This window comes from Tursiops truncatus, chromosome 9 (genome assembly GCF_011762595.2).
Source record: "Tursiops truncatus isolate mTurTru1 chromosome 9, mTurTru1.mat.Y, whole genome shotgun sequence".
Classification (NCBI taxonomy): Eukaryota; Metazoa; Chordata; class Mammalia; order Artiodactyla; family Delphinidae; genus Tursiops; species Tursiops truncatus.
In genome coordinates, this window is record NC_047042.1 from 9859843 (window position 1) to 9883034 (window position 23192).

The 23192-nt window shown below is 42.5% G+C and overlaps 1 protein-coding gene across 3 annotated transcripts in view; it reads right to left on the bottom strand.

Moving 5' to 3' along the window:
* Positions 1–386: 386 nt before the first annotated feature.
* The window catches only part of BLVRA (biliverdin reductase A), a 53079-nt gene continuing 30273 nt past the window's right edge, over positions 387–23192 (bottom strand). For all 3 annotated transcript variants that reach the window (XM_073809532.1, XM_073809533.1, XM_019940683.3), the window contains 6 exons: positions 23067–23188; positions 19684–19803; positions 18056–18153; positions 5653–5760; positions 3422–3593; positions 387–753 (listed from right to left, as the gene is read on the bottom strand). In XM_073809532.1, coding sequence (XP_073665633.1) covers positions 495–753; positions 3422–3593; positions 5653–5760; positions 18056–18153; positions 19684–19803; positions 23067–23188 — 879 coding nt within the window. In that variant the 3' untranslated portion in view covers positions 387–494. The remainder of the gene's footprint in view (positions 754–3421; positions 3594–5652; positions 5761–18055; positions 18154–19683; positions 19804–23066; positions 23189–23192) is intronic.

The window sequence follows — 23192 nt, forward strand, 5'->3', positions numbered from 1 at the left end:
CGGCTGCGTCTTATTCATTTTTAGGATCCCCAGCACCAGGCACGGTCGTCTAGTGAGAGTCTGTGGAGGGGGAAATAAAATTCCTTAAGGCGGCAGGAAGGAGGGTTCCAGGCACTGTTTTGCGGTGATTTAGCGCATGAGTGGGGGATTTAAAGGCTGGTTCTGCCATTTACTAGCTGGGTAACTTCAAACAAGATTTTTTCAATATACTAAGGAAAACAAGCCTGGTAATAATACTCATCCGACAGGGCCGTTGGGAAGGATGAATGAAACTGGACATCTAAAGCATCCCGTGCCGCTCCACCAAGGTTGGTTCTTTTTCCATCCCTACCACGTGTGCCCCTACCCAAGTATCACTCCCAACACGGCTCGTGACAATAAGCGAATCCTGTTTACCCAAGACACGTTTAATGGTAAGAACAGAGACGAAGGTCAACTCTTGATAAAAATCAGGCTCAGGTCTCGTCTGGGCAGGGCCGTGTTGCCCCCTCCCTTCACTTCTTCGGGCGGCAGTGTTTCTGGATCTCTCCCGCCAGCCACAGGCAGTGCAGGATGCGTTTCTTCTCGGCAGCCAGCTCCTCTTCAGAGAACTGGCCCAGGAGTTTCTGGACAAATATATTTTGATCCTTCAGGAAAATATTCTTATTGACGCCTACGTTGGGCATATTCTCCAGGGACCCAGACTTGAAATGGAAGCTTAAATGTCTGTTTCGCTTTAGGCCAGGCGCCTTCTCTTCAATCCACGTCAACGGGCTGTGGAAGCAAGAGGCACAAGATTAGTTTCACAGGGGCGCGCGGATGCGGGCTGGCACCTGAGTGCCCAGTGCCAGGTCCTCGTTTTGTGCCTGTTTTCCCTGCAGCTGCTGCATCCCAACCTCCACCATCCTCCCAGACGCCATGGGTGACTGTTGGCAACTTTACTGCCCAAAGGTCCTTTGTTCAATTTTGCCACCAGGCAGGGGAGTTCAAAGATTTTGGTGTATCAGTTTGTTATTTAGGAGTCTTTATCCTGAATCTCACCGGATCCTTCTGGAAGATCCAGACCTGAGATCCTGTGCAAACTGTTGTTTCCAAGTGTATGTGCATTTTTATGGGAAAGAATTCTTAGCGTTCTTTCATCACATTTTCCAAGAGATCTATGACTCCAGGCACATGCCAAGACCAGATGCTGCCTGCCCACTCACAGGCACCTGTTTCCACTTCACATTTGCCCCTCAGGCCAAGGTCAGTACTCACAAAAATCTACAATTCAAATAGGACAGACCCCGCTCTTCTAAAGCGTCTTCTTTTTCTGGATTTATCTTTTCTGTCTTTAGATAAAAGCTGTGTTATCTGCTTAATGAAAAAGAGAAACCTAAGCAGATTTGATCTAAAGTTAGACGCTTCACTGAATAATGTGACAGGAAAAATATAAAATCTGCTCTTCAAAAATATATTCTAAAAACAATACAGCATTGATTTAAGGACTTTCAATGGAAAAAAAATCCATAATTCTTTTGCCTAAATAATCTTCAGTTTGAGACAATCCTTTCAAATATTTGCCTATATGTATATGGAATATAAATCCTAAAGTATAACTAATTTTTAATTATGTTTATTTAAAAATGTTATGATCCTACAGATACTATATTATTTTTATCTGCATATTATTGGGACAACTGATTATATAATTCATTCAATATTTCATTATTGCCAAATATTCAAGCTCTTTCCAACTTTAATATGGATAACCTCCATTCAACCTCTTTACACATATACACAATATAGAGTTTTCCTTCCTTCCTTCTGGGAACGAAGTCCCAGGAATGAGAGGACTTGCTCTGGCTACTTCTCTTTGCTTTCCCCTCCTTCTTCTTATACTACAGGGAGAGTCAGGGTCAAGGACAGGCAATCTGGTTGGGCTGCCATGCTAAGTAATGGCGTTTTCAGGGCGAATAGGGAAAGGGTTCAATGCCGGGCAGGCATCGGGGTCCCTGGCCTTCTCGTCTCCATTCCTCGGATTCCCTCTTCCTCTCCCCGTGGGCTGCAGTGGGGCAGGCCCGGCGTGGGCAGGCTAGATCAGCGTGGCTAAGGAACGAAGGGGAACTACCTTTGGTTTGTTCGTTCTCCGCCTCTAGAGGCTCGGGCCGTAATACGGCTAACGGTGTGAGTGCGGAGTTGCAAGAAAGGGACCCAAGCAGGTCACTAAAGATTGTTTTGGGTGCTGTAGGAAGCTCAGGGGTACCTCCAACCTGGGTAAAGGAGGCCTCCCCTTCAGCCAATCAGCTCACCCAGACCTACATTAGAGTGTGGGGTGAGTGGTTAGGAGGAAAAGATCTGAAGTACATAAAAGGGGAGCCGTCAGGAGAGATGTGGACAGAATAACTTCCTCATCTTGTGGCCCTAAAAACTTAAAGCATTTGCCCTGGAGGACGAGGGCATGGGGGGTAGGGCACGCCTGGCTCTGGTACCACTCCTACCAACTGGCTTCAACAGGAGGCTTGAAACGTGTACCTCTTCTATATAGATTTGGGTTGAAAAGGTGTTCTAATGCTTTTTTTTTTTTTTTTTTTAACAAAGTTTGAAAACTGCTGGTAAAATGGGAAGAACACGGGCTTGGGAGTAAACTGCACCGGGTTTTCCTGGATAATCTGGGACCTGAGGCTAATAATACCCAACCTCGTGGACAGGTGAGGACTACAGGACAAATTAAAGACAAGGCCTGGCATGTTTTCAGTACGATTCCCTTCTCGTGCCCTTCCTGTGCATTTCTGTGGAGGTGTGACCATCTGGGGACCAAAGACAGGCTGCCTGAGCGCGATTCTCACACAATCACTTGTTAGCTGTGTGCCCTTAGCAAGTTTCTTAACCTCTCTGAGCCTCATAGTTTCCTAGGTGATCATAATCATAATAATGCCCACTCCGGAGAGTTGGTATAAAGATTATATGAGAAAATCCTTATGAAAGGACTAGGCCCTGGCACATGGTAGGAACTCAGGAAATGTTAGCAAATACTAGTACAACCGGGATTCAAGCAGTGATCCTGGTCTTGCTGGTCCTTTTACTGTGACCTTTCAAGGTCATGTCTGCCCTCCTCCCCATCCTCTGCTGAGGTTCTGCTCTGTTCCACTAGGTTGTTGGAAGGCAGCTATAACTTAAGAAACTGTGTGGGCAAATGACTCACAGAGGCTCCTTATGTTTAAAAAGACTTGGCTTAGACAACCTGCTCAAGTCTGTAAGCTTCTCTTAACCTCACGGGGCTGCTGGGAGGATGGCATGAGGCAGTGTAAGTGAAATCCCAGCACCTGTTCCACTGGCATAAGCAGATGGCCCTTCTGGAGTCGAAGGTGCGGGTCTAGGCCCCTGGGTCCCCCATATCTCCCTTGTGAACACACGAGGATGTCCTTATGTTGCCTTCTCCTCGCAGCTTCTCGTGACCTACCTTTTGTTCTCCGTCTCTAAGCACACGGTCATCTTCATATACTGATCTTCTTTTCTCTCTTCCAAAGTGGCGGACACGAGAGAAAGCTCCCCAAAGAGGGAGACCAGCCAGGTCAGGCGAGAGATGCCACTGAATGCGGGGAAGCCAAACCGTTCTTCTTCCAGCGGGCTAGCTGTGGGGAATCACAGACATGGCGGGCACTGGAGGGGCGGGGCTGACAGCTGGGGGGCATGGGGGATGTGACAGGGAGCGCACAGATGTGGCTGGGTGATCAGGACACACAACCTGCCTTGTGACGGGGCTGCGCAAGATGACTAATTCTGATGGAGACTTTCATAAAAACGTCTCCCTTTTTTCCTGTTTCTTAAATTCACTTTGTTGGTAACATAAAATATTTCACTAGAAATTGCAGTCCATCTGGCCCACAGGGTAATAAAAATGTTTTAGGCTTCTAACGTGTGTGTGTGTGTGTGTATACACACACACACACACACACACATATATAAACATATATCCCCTTCAGTTAGTGACTTAAAGAAGTAAAAGAATTAACGTATTTTAGTCCCTCAAGCCTATATTCCTATAAATACCATATAACTGTCTGTGTAAGTGATAAGGGAGTGAAGGAATTGTGATAGCTGTGGAGAAAGCAGTAATTCCTATAAAGTCAGTATCAAGAAAATTGATACAGCGTTAAGTGTTTTCTCAGTCTTCATAATCTCGTGTACAACAGCATATTGCAATGAGTATCTGTATGAGAAATCTGGTCAAGATACTGCTCCCCTCTCATCCCAGCCTAAATTTTAAACATAACCTAGATTTATAAGACTTCATATCTGTTACACTGCTCTTTAAACCAAAGATTTCTTAAAACTTTGATACTGACTTAAAACAACTAATAATTATGAGTATGTTCTAAAGAAAACAAGCAAAGTAAATAAAAAGATAAAGAAAACAAAGATTGTAAGTTTCATAGACAACATGGTTTCAAATCACTAGGACCTAAGTATGAAACTTACAAAGGAAAGGCAGCTCCCTCTGGGCTGGTTCCTGTCTGCTCCTGTGCTTTGCAGAGGACCGAACAGCTGCTACAAGTCTGAGCTCCCATCTGTCTGCCTCGGCCACACAACTGTTGGGTCAACTTTGTGAAGCTACTCACTTCTCTGAGCTTCATTTAAAAAAATCTGTATAATGGGGGTAATAAATACCCACTTTCTAGGATTATATGAACTAACATGAAATAATGTCACATACGTAGCCCAGTTCCTTGTGCAGATTAACGGTTATTATTGTCTCCACAACTCTCATTATATCATCATTTTAAAGGATGAAGATGGATTTTGTGCCATTCTATTTTTTTTTTTTTTTTTTGGCTGCACTGCACGGCATGCAGGATCTTAGTTCCCCAACCAGGGGTTGAGCCCATGCCCTCACCACAGTGGAACCTCGGAGTCCTAACCATTGTACCGCCAGGGAAGTCCCTGAAAATGGATTTTGAAATGAGATTCCACTACCGTATATTTTCTGGAAACTCACGAACAGATGAATGGTTTTACCACATGACAATGTCGGTTTTGTTTCTGTAAAGAAAGCCCTCAGGAAAGGTGACCCAGATGCCTTAGGGTGGAGACAAATCCAAGGAGTCCACCCAAAGGAGACTGCAGACCTTGAGGCTCCAGGCTGTTCATTTCCTTCTGCTAATGGAGGTGCTCAAAGAATGACCAACATGAAGTAAATAGCTGAATATATAGTAGATCAAATATCTTGGCCACAGCCAATGTCCTGATAACATGTTGGAGGAAGAAAGGGTCTATGCATATTCTATGTGCTCCACAGAGAAGTATAAACATGTTCTCTTCTCCAAGAACCTTCTCGGTCCTCTAGCAAAGAGAGCTTTCATTTTTAACCTCCTGTGGAAAAATCATCTCCAACTCATCAAGATTTCATGAGAGAAAATTCTACCTAATCGATTGGGCCAAAAGCGTAAATGTGCTTGAGATTTGTAACACGTCTTCCCCAAGGCCCACTGAGCAATCAGATCTCATTTGAGGAAAGAAGAAAAATAGATTATTTTTATTGTCTGTGGGTGCGTGGGAAAATTAAATGGGCCCTCAGTCAGAACGTCTTTAGCAGAAATGAATCCAAGCTCACATCCTAGAGAGCTCAGAACCCAGTAACCCTCCACCAGCCTCACCAGTTACATATGACCTGTGATCCCACCAAGGGCTGACCTGTGAAGAGGAGAGACCCTTTCAGCAGGTCCTTCCCCACCACTTCTTTTTTCAGGAATGCAAACTCCTCCATCAAGAGTTCAACGTGCTCCTCATGCAGGACTTTCCCTGTCACGACAAGGATGGGGTTTAAAAAAAAAAAAAAAGGCAGTCATTCTAAATCCCATTAATTTCCTCGTATTTTTTTCATTTTTAAAAATTGAGAATGTATGTATAACTGAATCACTTGGCTGTACAACTGAACCTAACACAACATTGTAAATCAACTATACTTTGATAAAAAATATATATATTAAAAAAATTTTTTTTTAATTTGCTCAAAAATGCTATGTCCATGCTTTGGATTCAAGATGGCTGATTGAACACACACATTTATTTCCACTTTTACCAAAATCCTAATGAATTTTATGAAAAAGTTATTTAAAAATAAAATAGAGGGGTAATGGACAGATATAACTATATATTTAAAGTGTACAATGTGCTGTTTTGACGTACATATGCATCGTGGAATGATGATCAAGGTCAAGACACTTAACACATCCATCACCTGACAGTTCACTCTGTGTGTGTGTTAAGAATGCTTAAGACCTACTCTCAGCAACTTTCAAGTATACAATTCCATATCATTAACTATAACAACCATGTTGTACATCAGATCCTTGGAACTTCTTATAATTGAAAATTTGTACCGTTTGATCTATATTGCCCTATTTCCCCTTCCCCCAGCCCAAGGCAACGGCCATTCAAATCTCTGTTTCTATGAAACAGGCTTTTTTTTTTTTCTTTTTAGATTCCGCTCTAAGTGAAACCATACAGTATTTGTATTTCTCTGACTTATTTCACTTAGCGTAATGCCCTCCAGGTTCATTCATGTTGTAGCAAATGGCAGGGTTTCCTTCTCTCCCGGCTGAATAATATTCCACTGTATATATTAGCCACACTTTTCGTTATCCTTTTCATCTCTGGAAGAACATTTAGGTTGTTTCCATCTCTTGGTTATTGTGCATATTGCTGCGATGAGAATGGGTATACATGTATCTCTTCGATATACTGATTTCGATTCCTCTGGATATATACCCAGGAGTGGGACTGCTGAATCATGTGATAGTCCTATTTTTACTTTTTTGAAGACCCACCACAGTCTTTTCCATAGTGTCTGCACCAACTGATATTCTCACCAACAGTGCACCAGAGTTCTCTTTTCTCCGTATCCTCGCCAACACTTGTCTCTCGTCTTTTTGATGACAGCCAATTCTAACAGGTGTGAGGTGATATCTCGTGGTTTTGATTTGCATTTCCCTGATGATTAATGATGTTGAGCAACTTTTCATATATCTGTTGGCCATCTGAATGTCTTCTTTGGAAATATGTGTATTCAGTTCCTCTGCCCATTTTCTAATTGGAGTATTTGCTTTTTGGCTATTAGTTTTCTGAGTTCTTTATACTTCGGATATTAACCCCTAATCAGATACACAGCTTGCAAATACTTTCCCTCTTCTGTAAAGTATCAATTTATTGATTGTTTCCTTTGCTGTGTGGAGGCTCTTTGGTTTGATGCAGACCTATTTGTTTATTTCAGCTTTCATTTCCTGTATGCTTGGTGTCTTACCCAAGAAATCACTGCCAAGACAAATGTCAAGAATTTTTCCCTGTGTTTTCTTCTAAGAGTTTTACAGTTTCAGGTAAGTCCCTTTTTTCTGAACAGCTCTATTTGTCCTTGATACATGTCAAGAGTTTTTCCCTGTGTTTTCTTCTAAGAGTTTCACAGTTTCAGGTAAGTCCCTTTTTTCTGAACAGCTCTATTTGTCCTTGATACATCTCAAGATAATTTTTGTGAATGGTGTAAGACAGGGGTCCAGTTTCATTCTTTTGCACGTGGCCATCCAGTTTTCCCAGAACCACTGATTGAAGACTATCCTTTTCCCACTGTGTGTTCTTGGTGTCAAAAATCAGCAGACTATATATGCATAGGTATATGCCCTGCTCTTTATTCTGTTCCAATGATCTATGTGCCTGTTTTTATGTCAGTACCACACTGTTTGGATTACTATAGCTTTGTAATATAGGTTGAAATCAGGTGGTGTGATGCCTCTAGCTTTGTTTTTCATCTCAGGAATGCTTTTTTTAATTTAAAGTCTTTTGTGGTTCCATACAAATTTTGGGGTAGTTTTTTCTATTTCTGTGTAAAATGCCATTGGAATTTTGATATGGACTACACTGAATCTGTAGATTGCTTTGGGTAGTATGGACATTTTAACAATACAAGTCCTTCCAATTCAAGAACACAGGGTATCTATCCATTATTCATGTCTTCCTGAATCTCTTTCATCAATGTCTTATAGTTTTCAGTGTACATGTCTTTCACCTCCTTTGTTAAATTTATTCCTAAGTATTTTATTGCTTTTGATGGTACTGTAAATGAGATTTCTTTCTTAATTTCTCTTTCAGATACTTTGTTGTTGGTATATAAAAATGCAACTGATTTCTGTATGGTAATTTTGTATTCTGTAACTTAACTGAATTTATTAGTTCTAACAATTTTCAGTGGAGTCTTCAGGGTTTTCTACATATAAGATCATGTCACCTGCAAAAAGACAATTTTAATTTTCTTTCTAATTTGGATGCCTTTTATTTATTATTCTTGCCTAATTACTCTGGCTTCAGCTTACAGTTTACTATGTTAAATAGCACACAGTGGTAATTATGGGCATCCTTGTCTTGTTCCTGATCTCACAGAAGAGGCTTTTAACTTTTCACTATTGATTATGATGTTAGCTGTGGGGTTCTCTGTATCATCTTTGTTGTGTTGAGAAACATTCCTTCTACACCTAATCTGTTGAGAGATTTTATCACAAATGGATGTTGAACTCTGTCAAGTGCTTTTTCTGCATCTATTGAGATGATTATATATTTATTTTTCATTTTGTTAATGTAGTATATCACATTTATTGATTTACATATGTTGAGCCATCTTTGCAACCCAGGGACCAATCCCACTAGATCATAGTGTATGATCCTTTTAATGTGCTCTTGAATTTAATGCAGATTTTTGCATCTATGTTCATCATGGATAGCAGCCTGTAATTTTCTTTTCTTGTAGTGTCTTTGTTTGGTTTGGTATCAGGGTAATGTTGGCCTCATAAAATATGAGTTAGAAAGTGTTCCTTCCTCTTCAAGTTTTTGAAAGAGTTTGAGAAGGATTGTTATTAATTCTTCTTTAAATGTTTGGTAGAATTCACCTGTGAAGCCATCTGGATTTTATATGTTTGGAGGTTTTTGATGACTTATTCGATCTCCTAATCCCCTTGAGTGTTATTGGTCTGCTCAGTTTTTCTTTTACTTCATGATTCAGTCATGGTAAGTTGTATGTTTCTAGGAATTTATCCATTTCTCCTAAATTATCTAATCTGGTGGCATAAATTGTTCATAGTCTCTTATGATTCTTTGTATTTCTGTGGTATCAGTTACAATGTCTCTTCCCTCATTTATAATTTTATTAATTTGAGTCATTTCCCTTTTTTCTTGGTAAGTCTAGCTGAAGATTTGTCAATTTTATCTTTTCAAAAAGCCAACTTAGTTTCATTGATCTTTTCTACTGTCTTTCTAGTCTCTATTTCTGCTCTAATCTTTATTATTTCTCCCCATCAACTAAGTTTGTTCTTCCTTTTCTATTTCCTTGAGACATAAAGTTAGGTTGTTTGAGTTCTTTCTTTTTTCTTAATGTAGGTGTTTATCACTGTAAACTACTCTCTTAGAAATGCTTTTGCTGAATCCCATCAATTTCTGTATTTGTGTTTCTATTTTCATTCACCTCAAAAATTTTAAAACATTTACCCTTGATCCATTGTTTTTTCAGAATGTGTTGTTTAATCCATATATAGGTGAATTTTCCAGCTTTCCTCCCATTATTGACTTCTAATTTTATACCATGTAGTCAAAAAAGATACTTAATAAGATTTTAATCTTATTAAATTTGTTTTCTGACCTAACATATGATGTGTCCTGGAGAATGTTCCATGTGCATTTGAGAAGAATGTGTGTCCTGTTGCTATTGGTTGGAATGTTCTGTATACGTCTGTAACGCAACTTGGTCTAAAGTGTAGTTCAAATTCATTAGTTCATAATGTACTTCTGTTTGGATATTTTATCCACTGTTGAGAGCAGGGCATTGAAGTCCCCTATTATTATTGCATTGCTGCCTATTTTTATCTTCAGATCTGTTTAGGTACTCCAATATTGGGAGCATACATATTTATAATTTTTATATCCTCTGAAGGAATTGATCCCTTTATTATATAATGACCTTCTTTTTCTCTAGTTACAGCTTTTGACTTTAAGTCTGTTTTGTGTGATATGCTACACCTGCTCTCCTTTGGTTTCCATTTGCACAGAGTATTTTTCCATCCACATGGAATATTTTTTCATCCCTCCACTTTTGGCCTATGAGTGTCCTTAAAGTGTGAGTCTTTTGTAGGCAGCATATAGTTGAGTCTTATTTATGAATTGAGCTATTCTTTGTCTTTTAATTGGAGAATTTAACTACTTACATTTAGAGTGATTATTGATAGGTAAGAACGTATTGCCATTTTGTTACCTGCTTTCTGATTGTTTTATAGTTCCTTTCTTCCTCTCACTGTCTTTCTTTTAATTTTTTTAAAATTATTTATTTATTTTTGGCTGCATTGGGTTTTTGTTGCTGCGTGCGGGCTTCCTCTAGTGACGAGCAGGGGCTACTCTTTGTTGCAGTGCGCAGGCTTCTCATTGCGGTGGCTTTTCTTGTTGTAGAGCACAGGCTCTAGATGCACAGGCTTCAGTAGTTGTGGCACGTGGGCTCAGTAGTTGTGGCTCACAGGCTCCAGAGCACAAGCTCAGTAGTTGTGGCACACGGGCTTAGATGCTCTGTGGCATGTGGGATCTTCCCGGACCAGGGCTTGAACCCGTGTTCCCTGCATTGGCAGGTGGATTCTCAACCACTGCGCCACCAGGGAAGTCCCTCACTGTCTTTCTTTATGAGTTGATGGTTTTTGGTTATGGTATCCTTTGATTCTTTTCTCTTTATCATTTTTTTCCTTGGTGGTACTAACAGTACCATGAGCCTTTCATAATACATCTTATAGTTATAACAGTCCATTTTAAGCGGACAGTAACGTAACTTCAATTGCATTTAAAAATTCTACATATTTACTTGCCTCCCCCCAACAATTTATGTTATTGGTGTCCCAATTTATGTATTTTAATCTTATGTATCCATTAACAAAATATTGTAGCTATAGTTACTTTTAATACTTTTGTCTTTTAACCTATATACTAGAGTTCAAAGTGATCTACACACCACCACTGCAGTAATAGAGTATTTTGAATTTGACTATATATTGGGTTGGCCAAAAAAGTTTGTTTGGGTTTTTCCATAAGATGTTACAGAAAACACGAACGAACGTTTTGGCCAACCCAGTATTTACATTTAGCACTGAATTTCACGCTTTCATATATTTTCTTGTTACTAGTTAACATCCTTTCAGGCAGGTCCAGTGGCGATAAATTCTTTCTCCTTTTATTTGTCTGGGAAAGTCTTTATTTCTCCTTCATTTCTGAAGAACAATTTTCCTGGATAAATTATTCTCATTTGATATTTTTCTTTGAGCACACTGAATGTATCAGCCTACTCTCTCCTGGCCTGCAAGATTTCTGCTGAAGAATCTGCTCACAGCCTTATCAGGATTCCCTTGTGTGTGATGAGTCTTTTTCCTCTCACTGCTTTCAAAGTTCTCTCTTTGTCTTTGATTTTTGTGAGCTTGGTTAAAATGTGTCGTGGTAACAGTTCCTGATTTTGATGGTTGTATGTGGTTATCTAGAGACTGTTTTTATTTGCAGGATATACGCATGAAATTATTGGGGGATGAGGTTGGCAATTTACTCTCAAATGATTCTCAAGAAAAAAGAGTCCTCTGTACTGTATTCACAACTCTTCTATAAGTTTGAGGTTATTTCAAAAAAAAAAAAAAAACAAACCAAATAAATAGTTATAGCACCAAAAATATGACAGCAAGCCAGAATCAGTCATGGATTATGAAATAAGATATAACTTCTAAGGAGAAAATGAAACGGCAACTTGCAATTAATAGACTTGAATTCTCGACTCATTTATTTCCTCAAACATGATTTCAGCAGCTTTCTGACATAAGCAGTATATTACGAAATTCTCAAAGAACCATTTTCTGGCCTCATCTTCTGAAATAGGGTGTTTTGTGTATCTCAGAAATAATAAATAAGTGTGTTTAAATTTGGGGGGAAAATTAGAAGAAATAAAAATACCCATGATCCTATTTACCAGAAAGAACCACTACTAAGATATATTGGTATATTTCCTTCTTTCTTGTCATTCTGCTGTGAATTATTTTTCATGGTTGTGATCATATGGTAGAAACAAAATTATATTTATTTTTAGTTTTAAAGTGTAAACATGAATTCATGTCATTGAAGAAAATTGAGAAAATGTGGAAGAGTATAAAGAAAAAAATATAACCGCCCAGAATTCTACCAGCTAATCTCTGTTATCATTTTGTTTCACTTGCTTTTTTTTTTCCTTGCATATATGTGACATGATGTTTATACTGATGATTGAGCAATACAGGAACGGTCTCAGATCCTAGCTGAGAGATAATCTGCAGGGAAGTCTGGTAGTAGGTAATCGATGTCACTGAGAGGACAAGTCACCGACAGGAAAGGGGCACTAGGGAATTTTCTAGAGTAATAAAAATGTTCTGTATCTTGGCTGGAGTAATAATTACATGGGTATATACTCTGTCAAAATTCATTTAACTCTGCACTTAAAATCTCTGAATTTATCATAAGGAAATTATATCTCAATTTACAAAAGGATAAGGACTTAAGGTAATTAATTTAGTGAAATGAGTACCAGAATTATTATTCAGTTTCTTCAATGGCTTTGGTGTTGGCCTATTCAGAGCTGCTTTTGTAAAAGAAATAAGACGTTTCTCAGAACTTCTTGTGTCATAGAGGTAGGTCTTCCTTTGTAACTAGTTTAACCATTAATACAAATGCTAGAAAAAATTGTCTCACTTGTTATTAAATGTGTCAGACTTGGCAAGCTATCCCATCTGATTGGCGGGGTGACAGATGGGGCTGGAGAAACACTGATTCTGAGAAGAAACAGAGGAACAGCAGGCCATGCACTGCCCTGAGCCAACAGTGATTCATTTTACATGTGCCCATGAAAACAAAAATATGATTTTCCATTCCATTTCTGATATTTGAAAATGCAAAAAGTACGCTTAACCAAGCACTAGTCAGCTATATGATAACCAGTGCTGGGACTGTTTTCTATGGCATCCTGGGTCAATATGTCGGAACAGTTATGGTTCTTAGAAAACTCTTTCTTATATGAGGATGAGCTCCCCATCTCTATAATTCTGCCCCTTACAAACAGAAGCAATACAACATAAATTTATTTTCTCTTTCTGTGGAGAGCTTTTAATATATCTTAAAATGTTTCTCCTTTACATTAAATATTTAAACTCTAGTGATATGTCCAAATTATGTGTAACTTTTTAAAATTTGTTTTTGTTTGGGGGGATTATACTTTCTAATTTAGGTGCCTAGTATTCTTTTTCTTGCCTACCTGCTCTGGCTGCAACTTCCAGTACTATGCTGAATAGAAGTGGTGAAGTGGTCATCCTTATCTTGTTTCCTGATCTTGGAGGAAAAGCTTTCAGTGTTTTACCGTTTAGTATGATATCGGCTGTGGACTTTTTATATATGGCCTTTATTATGATGAAGTAGTTTCTTTCTATTCCAAGTTGTCATTATAACAGTGTGTCTTGGTGTGGGTCTCTGGATTTATTCTAGTTGGAGTTCATTGTCTTGAATTTCCTCCCCCCAATTTAGGAAGTTTTCGGCCATAGTTTCTTCACATAAGCTCTCTGTCCCTTTCTCTCTCTCGTCTCCTTCTCTGACTTGCATAATGCATATAATGATCTGCTTGATGGTGTCCTTTAAGTCTCTTAAGTTTTATTCATTTTTTTCTTTTTTTGGCCACACCACGTGGCATGCGGGATTTTAGTTTCCCCAACCAGGGATCGAACCTGCGCCCCCTGCAGTGGAAGTGTGGAGTCTTAACCACTGGACTGCCAGGGAGGTCCCTTTTTCACTTTTCTTCATTCTTTTTTTTTTTTTTTTGCTCCTTTGACTCAAATTTCAAATGACCCATCTTCAAGTTTGCCAGTTCTTTCTCTTCTGCTTGATCAAATTTGCTGTTGAACCCTTCTTGTGAATTTTTCAACTCAGTTATTTTATTCTTCAGCTCAAGAATTTGTTTGGTTCTTTTGTATAGTTTACATTTCTTTGTTGCTATATTTTCATTTTGTTCATGCACTGTTATCCTGATTTCACTTACTTGTCTATGTTTTGTTTTAGCTGACTGAGCATCTTTTAGACAGTTAGTTATTTTGGTAATTCTTGGATCTCCATTTCTTTAAGGTTGGTTTCTGCAGATTTATTTCATTCCTTTGAGTGGGCTGTATTTCCCTGTTTCTTTGTATTCCTTGTGATCATTTACAGGCAAACCTCGTTCTATTACACTTCGCTTTATTGCACTGTGCAGATATTGCATTTTTTACTAGTTGAAGGTTTGTGACAACCCTGCCTTGTCAGAGGATGGTTAGCATTTTTTAATACTGAAGTATTTTAAAATTAAGGTATGTACATTGTTTTTTAACATAATGATATTGCACACTTAATAGACTATAGTACAGTGTAAACATAACTTTTATATGCACTGGGAAACCAAAAAATTCATTTGACTCACTTTACTGTAATATTCAATTTATTGCTGTGGTCTGGAACTGAACCCTCAATATCTCCAAGATATGCCTGTACTGAGATTTGAATATTTGAAAAAACAGCCACCTCTCCCAGTCTTTATAGACTTGCTTTGTACAGGGGAAGACCTTCACCAGTCAGCCAGGCCAGAAATTCTGGAGGCCACTCAAACCTTTTCTGGAGATGTATCTTCTTTGGGCATGTAATTTCCAAGTTAAAGAGGTTTGCCCCTGTTCTCAAGAACCTGGAATCTCTTGCTCCCTGTGGCGTCTGTTCAGAGTACTGCAGTCTCCCTGGTGCTATAACAAACTACAGTGCTTGCTTCGTTCTTAGCTGCCCTGACCCTGGCATCCAGTGTCTACTCCTGTTTCCTTCAGCATTCCCAGTCAGGAGAGACAGAAATCAGTCCTTCAAGCAGCCCTTGAAAAGCCAGAACATTGGACACATGTTCCACTCTTTCCTTTCCCCCCCGCTTGGATTCTTCTAAACTAAGAATTAGAAGGGGAAGGGCTATGGTGAGCAAATGCAATGAATTTTCTTACCCACTTCAATGCAGCTCTTCTTGGCTCTGTGCTTGCCTGGGGGAACTGCAACCACTTAACTGATTTCTGGAGTACTTGCTAAGGTATTTTGGTCTATATATTGTTGTTAAGTTGGTGACTCTGTGGGGAATGAGGTTCTGAGGCTTCTTATTCCACCACCTTGCTGACATCACTCCCAAATTATCCATAACTCTTGCCGTCCAAATGATATAACATTAGGTATGCTGAGTTGAATAAGATCATTCCTTCCTGTGCTACCATGTAATTGCTATAATTACTGTTTCAGTTCACTTTCAGCAGATTAAGTTAATACTGCTAGTTGTGACCATTTGACACTGTGGGCTCCTCAAGGGCAAGGGTCATCTTCTTGTTATCCCCTATTATCAAGGACACTATCTCGTACATAGTGATAAGTGTCATGTAAACGCTGCTTAATGGATGTTCTAGTATGAGTTATGAATACTTGTCTAGAGAACAAAGGTCACTTGTCTAGAGAACAAAGGTCACTCTTGGTGTTCAGGGCTTTTCTCTTTTTTCAAATCCATTCATGATCTGTAAGCAAGCCATCCAGATTCTGCTTGCTTAAGGAGCTAATACCAGGATCCAATATAACAAGTTTCTCATTTTTAAAAAAGTAAGTCCATATTTGATTCCGTTTTCTATAGTTTTAACCTAATGTGCTCTTTGTGTTTCACTTACGTTTCGTCGTCATGTCTTCTGAGGCCCTTCTTAGGTTAGAAAGTTCCTCAAAATTTCCTTGTTTTTTAATGACCTTGATAGTTCTGAAGAGTATTGTTTAGGTATTTTGTAGGATGCCCCTCAGCTGGGATTTTTCTGATGTTTTTCTCATGGTTAGACTGGGGTTATGGGTTTTGGACAGGAAAACTACAGAAGTAATGGGCCATTCTCATCACATTATATTAAGCGTACAAAAGACATTAATAAACAGAAACCTCCATTAAATAAGAGTTGGGAGACCAGAACAGGGAGCTCCCATACCCTGCGATGATAGTAGAGCCCAACAGGAAGACGACGACTCCTCTTCTGTCCTGGCAAGGACTCAGCCAATGAAAAGCCATGGACTCTTTGCTTACGATTCCCCCCACAAACTTCCTTTTCCCTATAAAAGTGTTCCCCTGCCCTTGCTGTGCAGGGATTTGCACGTGGCTCGCCACGGTTGCAGACCTTGAATTATAATTCTCTGCTGATTCTGAATAAACTCATCTTTGCTGGAGAAATAACTGGCAGTCTACTTGTTTTCAGTCAACAAGTACATCCTATTAACACGACTTATCACTGTTCACACTGACCTCAATCATCTCGCTGAGGCGTAGTGTTTGGTTTCTCTAGTGTAGAGTTAACTCTTTTCCCCCTTCTTTCCATCTTGTGCTCTTTGGAAGGAAGTCACTATGCACAGGACATTATCTTCCTGAAGCCACTTAGTTTGTTATCTTGTAAAGTGTTCCACATTCTAGTTCACTTACTCTTTTTTGGAGTCATTTAATTTGTTCCTTCATCCCTGTATTTCTTGTGAGAAGTTTGGTTAAAATCTCAGTTACAGGATTTATGCTACGCACATCCCACCAGACGGCTTGTGATGTCATACTTACCCATACGAGCAATCACTTGGTTAGGCTGGTAACAGTAGAACTCTTCATTGTAAAAGGACATTTTTTCCTTTGCAATTAGCAAGAAATCTCTGGCATCTTGCACTCTGTCCAGGGACGTTTGTGCCATAAGAAACACTATACAAAGGTGATGGCCCCAGAGCTCCCCAACCTTTTGCTCACTTCAGTAGTCATTCATCCATCTTTTCATTCGACGAACACCTACTGAAGGCCTATCTGGGCGGTGTTTAGCTTTAGCTGCTGGGGCTACAGAGAGGAAAGATGGGCTCTGTCCTCCAGCAGCACGGCCTAGTACTAGAGAAAGGCAATCAAGAGTTTCAGCAGTGTGACCCGTCTACGCTGGTGATAAGGACAAGGTGCTTTCTTTGGTGATTTTCATTATAATTGTTCACCATACTTTGTTCATATTTTAAAGATTTAAAATAGCAAGTGTTGAAGCGGAGAGAGTTTTTGACTTCAACTTCATTTAACTAGCTCCATGAATCCCTAAAACATTCTAGTTAGTTCTAATTGCCTCCGTAGAGGGACTTGTCCAGTTACCATAAAAACAGAAAAATCTCCGGAGGGCGGCATGGCTCAGAGGAATGAATGTGGACTTCAGAACCCAGAGAGATTGAAACCAAAGCGCCATCTCCCGTTTAGTGGTCATATTACTAGCTTTGTGACCTGGCACAAAAATTTATTTTGCAAGTATAGTAGATGTACAATATTACGTAAGTCACAGGTATACAATATAGAGATTTGTAATTTTTAAAGGCTGTGCCCCATTTCTGGCACAATTTCTTAACTTCTCTGAGCCATGGATTCCTATACATAAGCTAGAGAAAATACCTACCTCCAAGGATTTCTAAGAGAATTAAGCAAAATAACATATGAAGTGTTTAGCAGAGTTTTCAAGTTCCTGGCATATAATAAATATGTAATAAACAGTGTTCCTCTTGAGAAACAATGAAAACTAAAACTATGCACATAAGACAATCAATTACCCTGATCTGGGCATTTTTCCATTAGCAATACAACTATCACATGAATAAAACCAAAATGAAATATAATTATATATCTTATAAAATAATATATAAATATTAATAATATATAATCTATAACACCAGCATAGGTGGAAGCTAATTCATACTTTTCATTAGAGTAAAAGAAGCTAAGTCTTGAACAAACGTTTGCAAATCCCCACCCATCCCTCTGCCCTGTGGGCCCGCCACACATGCCCCCTTTATGTGCCTGCAGTATGGGGTGTGGGGTGGTGGTGTGGGAGCCCATGGGACCAGTAACATATCTGACATGGGGTTAAGTTTTAAAGGCATAAAGATGGTACCACAGAAATCTTAGAGGCAGGAATCCTTAGGAAGAGGGTCTGTGCTCTATGCACAGAACATACGTCACCTTTCTGCTCAGCCAGTGCCCACAGTTCCTTAGCTGCTGCCCAAGACAGTGTCATGGGATATTCCACAAGGACGTGCTTGCCAGCGTTTAGGAACTGTCTTTGGGAAAAAGGGGTAAATACAGAGAAAATGCACTTCAGTTAAACTTCACTTAAGTGCCCTGCATGACAGAACAGAATGTTATAAATGCACAAACGTCTCCATGTAAATGTGTCACGACACGGGTGAGAGTCAGGGCCAGAGGGGGAGGCGGATGAACTGCATCTCACGTGATTTTCTACTAAGCGGTAAGAGAAAAGCTTTCTAGTCGTGTGTTCATCTGAACACTCACCCATTCGTCTACTCACGTATTCAACCAGCTACTATGTACCAGTTACTCTGGAGGAGAAATACAGCCATGTTAGCAGGGAAATTGCCTATTACCACGTGACAGCTACAAATAAAAACCCACGGCAGCCAGCTGTGCCTGAGGCAATCGGAAAAGATCTCACTAAGGCTCTGAACTGGGTCTTGAAGTATCAACAGGCATTTTCCAGGTGCCAGGGGATGAGGATGTTTCACTCTGAGCAGCATATGCAGGGGATTGGGTGTTTATGGGGCGTTGTCCACTGGGACGTGGTGTGAATTTCAGCATTTCAGCATGGCAGGGGAGTGGGCTACAGGGAGTGGAGGGAAAACTAGGTCCTACGAGTGGCTGGGAGCCTGATGTAAAGGATGCAGAGTGCTGTGCTCAGAAGTCTGGCTTTTATTCTCTAGATATTCTTGGAAACAAACATTGATAAGCATGGGAATTACATGATCACTTTGTTAAGGACATACCCTCTGGTGCCACAGAAGTTTAAGGGGAACCACAGAAAGGTGTTTCTGTCCACACTCAGAGTGGGCCCAATAAACAGGGGGCAGCTGACTCTGGGGAACGGCATGGTGGAAGCAGCTGTAGTTTGATGTAAGGATCCAGAAGGGAAGCTGAGATTCTGGGGGCGGCTGGCCCTGCCTTGTCAACTGCCAGGTCCTGAGTGCGGCTTCTCCTTCCAGGCTCAGTCCTACCAAATGCTTGGGGGGCTCTAGGCTCTGCATTCAAAGGTGGGGCTGGGGAACACGTCACATCTCCTGCTCTACGAATAATGCGATCTCCCCACTCTGATGCCACCACTATCTCCTTACTCATCTCGTGGCCAAAACTCTTCCTATTAAAGCAACTCCTAGAGACCTTCTCAGAGATTTCATGTTGTTGAAAGGGCAAAGAACAAAATGTTGGAAACTGAAAGGACTATGGCAATTCTCCAAGGCACAGAAAAGATGGTGGCTAAGTTAAACCACCAGAAAAAGGCAGGCACTGTTCAAACCACACTCAGTAAGTTTTTTACGAAGAAATAAGATACTTTAATTGTTAATGTTTCTAATGTTTTAAGTTATGGTGTACTAAATAAATATTAGTTCTACAATATTTTTCATGTCCTTATACATTTATAACCCAGAGTGAGAGTTCAAATTCTGACAATTTTTAAAGGTCATGGATCCAATGTAGTTCTTCCCATCAATAATTAAGACCCCTTTGCTAGAAGTCAGCCTGCCCAGGCATCTTTAACGTCCCGCACTACTGTGCAACGCAAGGACTTGAACACCCACCTGATGTAGTCCTCGTGGCTGGAGCTCTCACTGCAGATATAAGCAACCTCAACCTCTTGACTGGAAAGAGCATCTTCCAAAGAAATCTGCGGCACCCCATCAGTGCTCCCCAGCTCTCGTCTATTTGAGAGGAACAGACAAGTGGAGCTCAGAGTAGGCAGAACATCGGCTGAGAACACATGAGCGCCATCCTTCTCCCCATCCCCCAACAACGTCCTGGTGATCGACTTTTGGAAATGAAGCAATGAACTTCCTGCCTCCCACTTCCAGGGCATTTTTCAGTGCGCAGTGAGAAACACGGCCTCTGGGGTGAAGTCGGGGACCTGCCATCGAGTGCCGACACCACCGCTAACAGCCCACATGACACGGGAGTCTTTGCATTACTTCATCTCTAAGATAAAAAGAACTGATCTCGGGCTTCCCTGGTGGCGCAGTGGTTGAGAGTCCGCCTGCCGATGCAGGGGACGCGGGTTCGTGCCGCGGTCCGGGAGAATCCCACATGCTGTGGAGCGGCTGGGCCCGTGAGCCGTGGCCGCTGAGCCTGCGCGTCCGGAGCCTGTGCTCCGCAACGGGAGAGGCCACAGCAGTGAGAGGCCCGCGTACCGCAAAAAAAAAAAAACTGATCTCCTGTAATCTCATTAGACACGATCTCCACGGTCACTGCCAACTTCAAGCACTTGGCCAAACACCAGGACTGCCTAACCTAATCCAAATCCAAGACACTTAACACCTTTAAGGGGCAGACGGCCGTGTGATTTCAAGCTCCTTCATGGCCTGTGATGGTCAAGTGGAAGGTGGGCATCACTGCCTCATTTACAGCCGAGCTGACAAAGCCCCGAGAGGCAGGGGCTCCACGGCTAACCAGCAGCAGAGGCAGGACAGGAGCTGAGTGTCCCGGCTCCTACACATGCAGAAGGACCCCCGCCTCCGGAGAGCTGGGAGCCCTGGCTGTCTGCGCGCTGCCCCAGAGCAGAGGCTGGAGAGCAGCAGTCCTCCAACGGCGGCTGCCACAGAGGAGATGGGGCAGCCGGCGGGAGGCTCGGGCCAGCTCACAGCTCCACCCGAGCAGGAGCCAGAGCGCCTCTGGGGAAGCGTGGCTGCGGAAGGACATGGCGGCGGGCTTCTTCCTGTGGGGACCACCGACCTACACGGCTCAGTGTGACCAATGCTCCCCGCTTGTCTCCTGTGTGCCTTCCCCGTAGGGAGTATGTGGGGAACGGACTTCCAGTGAGCTCAGTCAGCTAGAGGGAGGAAGACACGTACACACCTATAACAAGAACACGAGAGTAACAGGAGGAATGCCGAGCCGGGGGCACAGGTGAAAGCGTCAAGGAAGGCAAGGAACCCCAAGTTTCAGGGTTTCAGGAGAGGCTTCCCGGGGAGGTGACAGGACTTAGGTAGGTCGTGAGGAACAGGGCCCGTGAGAAGGGGACAGTGTAGTAACAGCAGGGCTGTGGTAAAGCAGGGATGGAGGGGAGCTGGCCGTCCTCCCGAGGGACCTGGGTAGGTTGGGCATTCCCGCTGCAGAGTCTCGGCGCCAGCTGCCGAGGGCGGGGCTGCAGGGGGAGCCGAGGGCGGGGCTGCAGGGGGAGCAGAGGCCCCATTTCAGCCCGGAGCCCGTGTCGTGCACGGTCCCAGCCGCAGGCACGGGAGCAGCAGGAGAACGGTGCCGGCGAATCGTAATGTCAAGCCTCCCATTTGTGCTGCTCCCTTAGAATCTTTTTTTAAAAATTAATTAATTTATTTATTTATTTTTGGATGCGTTGGGTCTTTGTTGCTGCCCGTGGGCTTCCTCTAGTTGTGGCGAGCAGGGGCTACTCTTTGTTGTGGTGTGCGAGCTTCCCACTGCGGTGGCTTCTTTTGCTGCAGAGCACAGGCTCTAGGTGCACGGGCTCAGTAGTTGTGGCTCGCGGGCCCTAGAGCGTAGGCTCAGTAGTTGTGGCGCGTGGGCTTAGTTGCGCCGTGGCATGTGGGATCTTCCCAGACCAGGCCTCGAGCCTGTGTCCCCTGCATTGGCAGGCGGATTCTTAATCACTGTGCCACCAGGGAAGCCCTCCCTTAGAACCTTACTGGGAGGGGAAGACTGACCAAGGGCAGATTCCCAGCACTTCTGGGTCACCTTAGTGTGGCCACTTTAAATCCTTAAGGAAAGGCCAGGTTTTGAGAGAGGCAAACTGGAAGAAAGCAGGTCCCATAAATTAAAATTTGAAAGAACTTCTACATGGACCGTCAGGATAGTTACTTACGCTCTGTTTAAATATTGACATTTAGTTGATTTCTCTAAAGCACTAGGAAGCAGACACGTGCCTGACTTGCCCTCTACCGCATCACCTGCCGACACAGGGCCTACCTCTAGTTCCCAATGACTATTGATAAATGATGTTACAGGGCGTTAGTCTGGTGAATGGTGTGTTTGTGAGGAAGTGGTCGGGTGGAGGAAGGAGCTGAGGGTGGGGCAGGGAAGAAGAAACGCGCTGAAAAGTTTGGTTTTGAGTTACAGGAGAAAAGTGATACTCCTTAAAAGCGGGGCTCAGAATTATCAAAGGGGAAAAGAACACATGGTGTTTAAAAGATGGGCTTTGGAATCAGATAGACCTGCGCTGACATCTAGTTCTTAGATTTTTCCAGCTGTGTGACCTCAGGCAAATTACTTAACCTCTCTGTGGCTCAGCTTTTTTTTTTTTTTTTTTTGCGTTACGCGGGCCTCTCACTGTTGTGGCCCCTCCTGTCGTGGAGCACAGGCTCCAGACGCGCAGGCTCAGCGGCCACGGCTCACGGGCCCAGCCGCTCCGCAGCACGTGGGATCCTCCCGGACCGGGGCACGAACCCGTGTCCCCTGCATCGGCAGGCGGACTCTCAACCACTGCGCCACCAGGGAAGCCCAGCTCAGCTTCTTTATCTGTCAAGTGGGTTGACATCTACGTCAAATAGTTGGTCAGGCTTGGAAAGCCCAGGGCCCTGCATGGATGGCTGTCATGGTAACTGATGTGACAGTTACATGGTAACTGATGTATCAACCTAAAGCCTTCATTCAGGACAACCCCCATGTGTTCACTGTGCCCCTTCAGTAACCGTCAGGCCCTGTGTTCATCTCCCCTATGTCTGACGGCGGTCCCCTCTACGGAGGAGCTGAGGGTGGTCACGCTCACTATTCGGGTACGCTGGGCTGACTCACTGTACATCCCAGCTGCAGGTCTAGTTACTCTTCAGCTCCCAGACCTGTCCAAACTTGTAATCCTGTGGGGCTGATCCTGCACGGTTCCCTGGAATGACCCTGGAGCTGGCTCGCTCTCTCCTGGGTCTGGAGGAGATGCGCGGCCCAAGGCCTAACCCGTCTCACCGGGCTTGCCGTGAATTACAAGGCACAAAGCAAAGCAAGCCACCTGGACACGAAGCCCATCAGGTTCAGGTAGGCCGAGGAAGCGTGTGGATTCTGCAAGTCCCGGATCCGCACGGAGCCAGCTCTGCCGATGCCTACCACCACCACGCCGAACTTCCTCTCGGGCTGA